General features: G+C 44.8%; 1 protein-coding gene across 3 annotated transcripts in view; it reads left to right on the forward strand.

The window, feature by feature from the left end:
• Positions 1-10761, forward strand: part of Arhgef3 (Rho guanine nucleotide exchange factor 3) — a 291654-nt gene that overhangs the window by 151781 nt on the left and 129112 nt on the right. For all 3 annotated transcript variants that reach the window (XM_021203021.2, XM_029541454.1, XM_021203019.1), the window contains one exon: positions 277-339. In XM_021203021.2, coding sequence (XP_021058680.2) covers positions 277-339 — 63 coding nt within the window. The remainder of the gene's footprint in view (positions 1-276; positions 340-10761) is intronic.

Genomic DNA, 10761 nt, shown 5'->3' on the forward strand with positions numbered 1-10761 from the left:
GAGAGAGAGAGAGAGAGAGAGAGAGAGAGAGAGAGAGAGAGAGAGAGAGATTGGTAGATTGTGATGACATAGGAATAACCATGCAAACAAATCACCTCACCACAGAGCTTAATAATCCCCATGGTTCTCGGACCTCCTACCTTGCATTGGTGGCTGAAGCTTTTGGCTGACACAGGGAAGTGATAAGGACTCCATGAGTTATCTGGTTTGTTTTCTTCCTTAATCAAAGCCACAATCCTGTTTATATTTGAATTTGTCTTTTCATCTGTCTTGCAGCGGAAACGGAAGCAGAGTGCCCAGGATGAAGATGCTGTCAGCCTGTGCAGTCTTGACATAAGTGTAAGTTCAGTTCTTTGTACCCACCCCCTGCCCCCGCTCTGCCCCTGGCACACCACAGCACCGACTTTAGTATGAATGTCATCTGTTATCATCATGCATGCTTTAAGTGGATGTCCAGCTGTGGAGATGTGACTTACAGGAATTTTTTTGTTTTTAATCTCTTTTTCATTTTACTGGAGAAAGTTGTATAGCTAACTTGAACTTTAAGCCAATGTATTTATTTGCCTATGTGTTTTCTCTCAAAATGAATTATAAACTTAGGCATCTGTGTAGCATCTAGGTTAATCCCAGCATGCATTTTGAGACACCGGTTCAAGAAGATAGATCGGGTGTTTTTCCTTTGGGAGGTGGGTGGAGTCTGTGGCCTGGCCTGATTCCAGTAGCTGGATGGCCCAAAGGCTGGAAGAAGATTCTTGTAGTAGGTGAGTGGGTCTGGGTTCAACAGATCTTAGTCAAGATTCTGTACTTAGCATTCATGTGCAGTGATTCCTCATCTGGAAAATAAGGCTGAAAAGACTCCACCTGACTTGGTGAGTGAAATGTAACAACGAAAATGAGAATACCAAACATGACACCTGATGTTTGAAAAGCACGCAGCAATCCTTAGCTACATTGTGTCTGTGTGCAAAAGCACAAGCTTGCAGAAGAGGCTCAGTGAGTTGGTGGCTGAGGGCTGCTGATGGCACAGGTAGGGAGCCCCCTTGGATCTCCTAGGTGATTCATTTTGCCAACCTCATGTGCATGGACTCTGGTCCTACAACTGATGCAACTGAGAAGCCTCCCCGGGTGAGGGCTAGAGTAAGACCTTAGGCCTCCCAGGTTCCTCCTGTCTTCCTATCTCTTCTTCTTAGATGTTATTTGGGATCGACTCTTCATGCAGTTTGGATCCATTGTGGTGGTTCCTACAGAGACTGTGAAAGTGCTCTAGGATGTGTGAAGGCTTGTCATCTTCATTTGGTTAGACAGGGGGGTCTTCTAAAGCCATTGTGAAAACTGAAAACTCCTTAAATATAAATTATTATTCCCATTTAATGCCACTTATCTGCTCAATATGAGCAATCCTCTTTTAGCTACTTTTAATTATTGTCAGATTTCCTGATGTAACAGTCTTGGTGGAGTGATCCTGAGTTAGCTGCTAATCATATACTTGAGTGTCTTTATTTCACCATATGGTGTTTATCTATCCTAGTCTTTTAGACCATCAGATTGATGGAGTTGGCACAGTTTACCAGGTTGCCATGGTAACAAGATAAAAAGATGTTCTTCTGGGGTTCTCTTTATTCATTGGATATTGTCTTATTGACAGGAAGCTATGGAGCTTCTCGCATCAGCAGTAAGATTTATTGTGTGTTTCAATACTTTTAATTTGTGGAACTTTACAACTTTTAGGATTTACAGAGGTTTTTGTTTGTTTGTTTTAGTTTACTTTTAAAAATATTTATTTATTTTATACGAGTGTTCTGTCTTCATATACACTGGAACAGGGAATTAAATCCCATTACAGATAAATTTTTTAGCCACCATATGGGTGCTGAGAATTGAACTCAGGACCTCTAGAAGAGCAGTCAGTGATCCTAACCACTGAGCCATCTCTCAAGTCAAATCTCCAGACTCGTCAGCCATCGTGCAGATGAACTATCTCCCTGAGGAGCAGAGCAAGACTTTTGTCCAGGCATTTCTAGGATTCTGCGTCAGCCTCCAGTCTCCTCGGCTGCAAGCTGATGTGTGTGTTTCAGAGATGCCTGTCTCCAAGTGTTTTTTACCTGAGAACTGCTGACCTCATCAGAAAGGATTACTGGCAGTTTTAAGTTTGATTTAGTTGTTGTCTTGATAGGCACCGATGGCTTTGTCTCCTTATTCAGGCCACCTAGGTCTCAGGTAATGAATAATTTCTAGATAATGATTTTTCTCCCTGTGCAATTACAGATGTTTCCTCTTATCTTGCTAACTCATGTATCATGCTTTGTCATAATAATGAGATTTTGTAGAAAAAAAAGAAACTACCCCATTTCACTAGTAGGACTATCATAGGGGGTTAGCTATGGTCGGGCTTGTTTCTGATTTGCTTGGCTTTCTGTCTGAGTCTTGGCAAGCAGGTCTCCAGTGCCTAGGCTGGGTTTCCTCCATTTGTTGCCACAGTACAATAATTGTCCAAGTTAGAGACCTGGAAGCTGTTGTAAAGGCTTCCATGAAATTGCTGTGTTGCAAGTTCCACCAACCCTTAGAGTCAACAGAGCCGACAGGAAGTGTGGAAGAACCAGGCATGGCCAGAAAGGAGTTTTTCACTTCAAACCTGGTGCCTCGTGTGCACTCAGAGGAGATGAACTAAGCTGAATAAAGTGGTGGGTGAAGCCACCCCTGAGAAGCCGGTTCACCATAAATGCAACCCTATCTAAAGGTCTGAGTCCAGTGAATTAGTTATTCTGATAAGGAAGTGGTCTTTATTGATTGGCTGGTTTAGGCTTAAAGGGACTGTCTTTGTGCTTTTAAGTGGTGATGTCTAGGCGAGTCCTTACAGCAACAGTCCTAAAGGGGTGGTGGATCTGTTGTTGCTATTTCATAATTTTGCACCAAACTGACCAATAACCTGAAGACTCAAACAGCCCCCCTTGCCTCCATAGCAGGGACTGAGGCACCTGCTAAAGAGTTGTTTTTGTGCCTATTGCTCTGTATAAGTGGAAAGTGTGTGTGGGGGGTTAAGGGGTAGGTTTCAATTAGTGGCTCCTGGTGGTGGGTGTGAGGGGTAGTGTGATAGGTACTTCTCAGTTTAGACTCCACTTCCTAAATGATGAGACAGCCACAGGATGTGTGCATTGAACAAGAAGTTGCTAGATAAGATGGGCATCTTTTTGGGTCAGTAGTCAGGTTCCCATTTAGTCAGCATAACGCTGGCTACACGGCCTGCTTTTGGTACTCACTCTAGAATGAGAGGTGGGGGGGGGGGAGAGGAAGAGCAAGACCTCTAAGGTTTACCCCACTTTAAAGAACCATTTGTGATGTAAAAAGCTAGGAGTTGTTTGCACCGGTGAATTCACCCATTGATTCATAGGGACCTGTCAAGCGTGGTGACACACATATGCAGTCAGTCCCAGCATTTGAGTTTGAAGCTAGCCTGAGCTATAAAGCAAGATCTTAAATCACATGTAATTCCGAGGTATTTGTAGACTCCAGCCAAGTCCCTTCTTTGAGAACTCCTTTTACAGGGGACACTAGAAGGTCTTGAAGCCCAGGGAAGGATGACCTGCCTCCAAAGAATTGTTGTGTCGTTGGGACTAGAATGTCTCCAGAGTTGACAAAATAATTGGGGTCTATTTTTCCCTCACCACTTGAACTGATCCATCACCTGAGCCCCCAGCTTCCGGAGAGGATAGAACAGAAACTATTTCAGAAACGAAAAATTAAGGCAGCGTATATTTTTGAGAACAATTTGCAGAGTGGAGAAGGCTCCTGACAGCCGCCTCCAAATCTCCTCTCACGTCAGAGGATATGAGTGGGCTGCTGGTGGAGAGATAGCTTCTCCCACTGCAATTTGCTGACTTAAATCCCAATGGCTGAGAGATGCCCGAGTGGGGAACTCGGTGAGCCCTTGATGTCCTGTGAAGGCCTTGGCAGGAAAGCCAGCTGTGCCCTTAACACAAGAACTCAGCTCAGCCTGAGACAATGAGCCCTGGGCTGGACAGAAAAGCAGCCCCCTGTGACAATGTGCTAGGACAGGTGAGCCACTGTCCTCTGTAGAAACGTAGGGACATAGAAAGAGTAGAACACTTGGCAGACCTGCCTCCGAGCAGCAGCCGTGTTTCTACATGCTGCCTTCCTGTCGTCATAGTTGACCTTTATGATGTTGGCATTGCTCAGATGTGCAGAGTAGAATACCATGAATGTGAAGCCCAAAGTGGCAGGAGTGCAACGGAGGAGATATTGTTTGAGCTGTAGAGCATTTGCAAGCTTGACGTGCCATCAGGTTTGCTATTCCTTGCTGCCTTCTGTGTCCATGAGCTCACTGTGCCCACGTGGTCCTCAATGCTCCGTGTCTCTATCAGTTCTCTTCTTCAACCCCGTGAGTCTTGGGGTTGAGCCCTGGTCGGCAGGCTTGATAAGCAGCCGCCTTTACCATCTGAGGCATCTTGCTGGCCCGTAGGCACATCCAGTTTTAAAGACTGAGATCGTGACACACGTATAGTTCCGTTTGGGACTTGTCACTTACTATTTGAGAGTGCATCGCTGTATCTCACAATATCCTTTAAAAACATGGTTTTTAAAAATAACTACATTGTCAAATGAAGGCACCGAATTCACTCGGCCTATTTTTTTTTAAACCTTAGGAATTTATGTAAGCATAGACTTCCTCTGTTATAAATAATACGGATGGGCATCCAAGAATATGCCGTGTGATCCCTTTACTCAGCAGGATCAAGTCCAAGATGGGAAATTCCTGGCTCACTGGTTGTATCCCCTGAGCAGCCATATGTTCCTCCTGTCAGTGGGAGGTGGAAGCCTTGCGAGAGAGATGCTGAGTACCTACTATAGAACCTGGTGGGAGTGGCTCATTTTCTCCTGGCCCAATCCCTCTTCTCAAGCACTACCTTTCCCTTGATAAGTCTGTGAGGCTTGTCCCTCCCCTTCAGAGGGCCCTCTTGGCTGGCGACTAGGAGCTGGTACTGATACCTCCTTTGGATTCTAATCGGGCTTCTCTGTGGAAAGAGGTGTCTGAACGTGAGTTTGGGAGAGGAGCAGGTTAGAGCTCACATCCTTCTTATGTTGTCCTTGCCAGTTTGAAGGGACCAAGATAAACCCCACTAAAGCTCCCACAAGGAATACCTGAGGAGTGTGTGTCCTGCCTCACACGTTTGAGTTCCTTCGGTTGTGACGATACATCTTCTGTCGTCCCCCTGTGAGGCATCTAGACACACACTCAGCTCTTATTCTTTCCCTCTCCTGACCAGAGGTGAGAATCGGATCTGCTGCAGCCTTGGTGCAGGAGAGTAACCTCAGGGCCCCGCTCTGTGTCTGCCTGGAACCTTGGCACTGGACTCCGTGCGTCCATGTACCACCAGGTTATTTTGGCTTACCATCCTTAACTTCCCATTCTCTGGAAGTACCCTTAGAGCGGGTTCTATCTGAGCCCTGCCCCACCTGGCCTGGGCTAACATGAACCACTGCCTTTCACCTGCTTCACGCACGGGCTAGCCATTCTGGTTTTCTTTCAGTTTCGAAATACTGTCAGGCTCCACGTGCCTTTGCACATGCTGCCCACTATGTCTGGAGTGTACTATCCATTTTTCCTGACTCTTACCTGCTTTCCTTTCATATCCAGCTGCCAATGAAGACGTCCCAGGGTTTCCTGCATTCTTCCCTCTAGCCACTCCCAATTCCATGTCTCCATCCTCCTGACACAGGCACGTGTCCCTGTCATAGCAGTGACCACCCAGTTCTGTGATGCCTGCTTGGTTCTTAGCCTTCCCAGACAGTCTCAGAGCTCCTTACACAAGGGAGTCTGTCTGTGTGCTGCCATTTTCATGTACCCAGCAACCTGCACAGGCCTTAACCCGTAGTAGATGCTCAATAAACATCGAAGATGGGCTTAGTGCCTCTTCTATTGTGTGGATGACTGAAAGGAAGGGAGAGAAACATTATGAAAGGAAAAGTCAGTGGAATTTAAAAATTCTTAGACAAAAGCTGAGGTTAATGTATTTATTCAGATCTTTAATGCTAGGAGATGTTTTGGGCTCTGATCAGTAAACTGTCTTGAATTTATTACAGTATGTGGTACAGTCATGCTCTACTTACAAGTTTACTGGAAAGTCTATCAACTCTTAAAGGCAAACTATTACGATTTAAGCAAAGGATACCATAAAGTCATACCATGTGACAGATCTCACATGGGAGGTTTAATGGGAGGGAGTATACAGAGAAGGCCTCTGGGCAAGGGTGGAGGGGAGAGGGATCAGGGAGAAGGACTGGCCTTTTATTAGGGGATGTAGCACAATGCATCTCTTAATGACATGGGAATGTGTCACATCTTGGCAGCTAGTGATGACGTCTGCTGTCACTGGGTCCCTGGGGGCAGATGGTGGAGATGCCTGGTTGCTAACACACACCTGGTTGCTACCACAAACAGTATTTGTCATAGGTGCTTTATAAACAAGTCTGGGATGAATGAATGAGTGAGTGAGTGAATGAGTGAGTGAATGAGTCTCAGGCGGGGTTGCTTGGAAGGGCGTGTCAGAGCCTATTTATTCTATTTTACACGTATGCATTTTCTAGTGTAAACAAGAATCAGAATGTCAGGGATGTGAGGCCTCAATCCTGTGACTTTCACAGTAGACCGTGGCAATCCGAGATCCGTTAGACACACATGGCAGCAGTCGCCACGGTTAAGTGGGTGCTTGCTGCGTGGTGGGTCTGAGGCTGCCCACATTTCATCCCTTTATCTGTGTTATCCCTTTAGGATGCGGCAATGGACTGGATGTGTGGAAGCCATAGCTTGCCTGCATCTTAAAGAGGGCGCACAGCACAGCAGCCTGGCCTGCCCCACCTCCTAGTGCTGGTGTACTAAGGAGGTGTTTAAGCATTCATATGTTCTGTGCTTTCCAAACCCCTCACTTCATGCTCGCAGCAATCCTCTGTCCCTCTCTGATATAATATAAACATGGAGGATCAGATAGCCGAGCCATGGCCTCAGAGTCAAAGCATAAAGGAGACTGCATAACAGAGCTTCCCCACACTGCCTCAGGATAAGGAAGAAAGTTGAGAGAAAAGCCTTTGGCTCTGCTGCTTGAGTGCTGGATGATTGACAGGCCATTTAGTCAGTCACATTTGCATCCTGTGAAGCATGGGGCAGGCACACCTGCATTTTCATTACCTGTGCCTTCCAGTTACATGTGGCGCTGCGTGGATGCTCAGATGTGTGCCGATCTAAACCAGGGAGCAAAGCCGCGTTCACAGGGCAACAGAAAGATTATTTCATCTCTTCTCGGAGTCCAGATAATTAAAAAAGATAACATTTCTGAAGGTTTGTTTCTTGTTGGCCATTCTGGAACTTGCTACCTTGGGAGATTAGCCTTTCCCCAGCCAGCAGGAGGCCTTGATGAATTATGTGGCAGGCTTTAATAATGTTCTTATCGCCCTGGAGACCAGGCAGGCTGTGGCGATCGGCTCTCATTAGCACATGCTCATCTGTAATCCATGGACATTCTCATTTGGGGCACACTGTTGTTCGTGCTGCCTGTAGAATCCTTTGGGCATTAGGAAGCAGAGACCCCACTTCCAGAAGGTTGTTCTGAGTCTGGATGTCAAGTTTGACCAGAGTTAACCATAAGCACATTCCACCTTTCTCTTGGCCTAGTCAATTACTGTGATTATTAGACCAAGTGGCCAAGGAACTGCATAAAGATTTTCAATGACAAAGAAACCCCAGGACTTTCAGGACCTTCTCAGACGCTAATGGCTTCAGTAGGTGCAGGTCGCCATAGCTATATTTTTGGGCTCCCTATGAGGTGACACCTGTGTGGGTCAGGTTAAATGAGAGTTCTTGAGTTCTGTAATGTCTGTTTAGATTTATGATCAGAATTACTAACAGCTTGTGCACAGAATGTGACTTTGTGCCTCAGTTTCCTCATCTTTTTTTTTTTTTTAAAGATTTATTTATTTATTATATATAAGTACACTGTAGCTGTCTTCAGACACTCCAGAAGAGGGCATCAGATCTCGTTACGGATGGTTGTGAGCCACCATGTGGTTGCTGGGATTTGAACACTGGACCTTTGGAAGAGCAGTCGGTGCTCTTACTCACTGAGCCATCTCACTAGCCCCCAGTTTCCTCATCTTTAAAACTGAGATCGTAACAGCATCCGTAAGGCTGTGAGCATGGAGATGAGTTGGTTTACTCAAGAAGAATTTAGCCCCTATTTGTAGCAAGTACAGAATTACCAGTGCAGTGTTTTTTATAAGAATGGTCGCCTCCCCTGACTCCTAGGTGGCATACATCTTTAATCCCAGCACTCCTGAGGCAGAGGCAGGTGGATCTCTGTGAGTTCCAGACCAGCCAAGGCTTCACAGAGAAATCTGCCTCGAAAAACAAAACAAAAAAAGACTGACCACCCCCACAGACTCGTTTATTTGAATATTTAATCATTACTCACCTGGGTGTGGAAAGTCTCTGAAAGGATTAGGGGAAGTGTCACTAGGGGTGGGATTTAAGGTCTCAAAAAACCCATGAGGTATCAAAAACCTATGTCAGCCTCTGTCTCTCTGCCTCTTTTCTTCTCTCTGTCTCTCTCTCTGTCTCTCTCTCTGTCTCTCTGTGTGTGTGTCTGTGTCTATGTCTCTCTGTGTGTGTCTGTGTCTCTGTCTCTGTACCTCTCTCTTTGCCTGCCTGCAGGAATGAATATGTAGCTCTCACTACTTCCCCAGCACCATGCCTGTCAATGCCTGCCATGCCAGCTGCCATGCTCCCTGCCATGATGATAATGAACTAAACCTCTGAAACCATAAACCAGCCACTAATTCAAAGCTTTCTTTTAATAAGACAAGCCTTGGTCATGTGTCTTCATAGTAATAAAAGAGTGACTGACTAAGTCAAAACCAGCTGTCATTGCTGTTGGTACTGAATAGTACAGAATAAATTTGGTTGTGAATTTGTGAATTTCTGTTATTCCCAAACATACCCACAAGTAGAACGGATAGTGAAAATTTAAAAAGCAGGACGAATAGATGTGTGTGTAGATTTTCATTACATTTATAATAGTTAAGAAAACAAACTACATAGATGAATTATGTAGATATTATAGATAATATAATGAATACAGTTGCACAATGCAGTATATATGCTATCTTATGTTTCTATACATTTTCCATACAAAGAAATGATCATGGAAGGAAGCACACTGCATTGTGGGTAGTGGTTAGGTTGGAAGAATGGAATCACAGGGATGAGATGAGGTCACAGAGGTTACTAACTTATGGCATCTTGTGAAATTTCTAGACATGCCCTCTGAAAGGGTTTTACAGGGACAATGTATCTTGGTGATGGGGCCAAGGAATGCCACACAAATCACAGTGCAACGGTTTTCCCTGCAAGAGATTTGTGAGGGAGGGGCAAAATGACTGCTTCTGATTGGGGATGAAAAAATGGAGAGAGAGAGACTAAGCTAAGATGGCATGGACTTTATTGGGGGCATTGAGCATGCACATAAGGAAAATACTCCATGGTGGACTGGAGTGTTGACCTGAGCTGTGAACACTGAATCCTGAAAGGTGGAGAGGAACCTCGTTCCAGAATGTGGGACGTTTCCCAGCTCCCCTTCCCCCTCAGCATTGCTTATGTATTTATCATATGCTAGGCATCATAATATCAAACCAGTGACATTGAAATGGATTTTAAAGCCTTTTCAAAACCAAATTTGTGTCAAGAGCTACATGTATGTGTCTTACTGCATTAAGGGGTAGGTACTGACAGCATATTTAACATTACCACACCTTCAGTGAGAAAGTAAAGACAAATGATATCCTCAAGTGTGAATTACACTGCTGCTTTTGTAGAGCAGAAGATGGAACGCAGGTCTCAGGCATGCTAGACAAATGTCCAACTGCTGACTTATATCATGAGTCCCAGAAAGCCAGTGATTTCTACACTGTCAGCATCACAGGCCTACAAGTGTTTCTGAGTTATGACATCTATTGATACCAGAATGAAATGCAAAATTTCAATTGTTGGTTAAAATAATTTTTTTTTCTATCCAAGCTTTGAAATATTCTAAATTTTATCTATGGACTTCTTGGTAGACAGGTCTGAGTATTTTAGAGTAAGAATCCATAGCTGAATGTGATGGTTTGAACAAGATAGCCCACATAGGTTCACATGTTTAAATGCTTAGTCCTCAGCTGGGAGAACTGTTTGGGAGAGATTAAGAGGTGTGGCCCTGTTAGAGGTGTATCACTGGCAGTGGGGCTTTGAGGTTTAAAACCTCCACACTGTTGTTATGAGTTATCTCTCTCTCTCTTTTTCCTTGTTGTTGTCTCAACATGCAGTCTCTCAGCTACTTTTCCAATGCCATGTTTGCCTGCTTGCCCACTTGCTTGCCCACTTGCTTGCTTGCCTGCTTGCTTTCTTATCTCCTGCTATGCTCCCAATCATGAACTTCCCTCTGAAACTGTAAACCCAATAAACTTTTTAATAGATTGTTGTGGTCATGGTATCTTAGCACAGCAATAGAAAATTAAATAAGGCAGGTTCGTTCCAGGTTTTGCTGTGATAGGCCTTGGTTGTTTTCATTGTTTGAGGAATGTGAAAGTCTTTGGGTCTTTGGACTAGCAATTGACAGCTGTATGTGGGGCTTTAAGAACCTTCCTAGTAGCTGGTGAGATGGCTCAGTGGGCAAGAGCACCCAACTGCTCTTCCAAAGGTCCAGAGTTCAAATCCCA

This window comes from Mus pahari, chromosome 8 (genome assembly GCF_900095145.1).
Source record: "Mus pahari chromosome 8, PAHARI_EIJ_v1.1, whole genome shotgun sequence".
Classification (NCBI taxonomy): domain Eukaryota; kingdom Metazoa; phylum Chordata; class Mammalia; order Rodentia; family Muridae; genus Mus; species Mus pahari.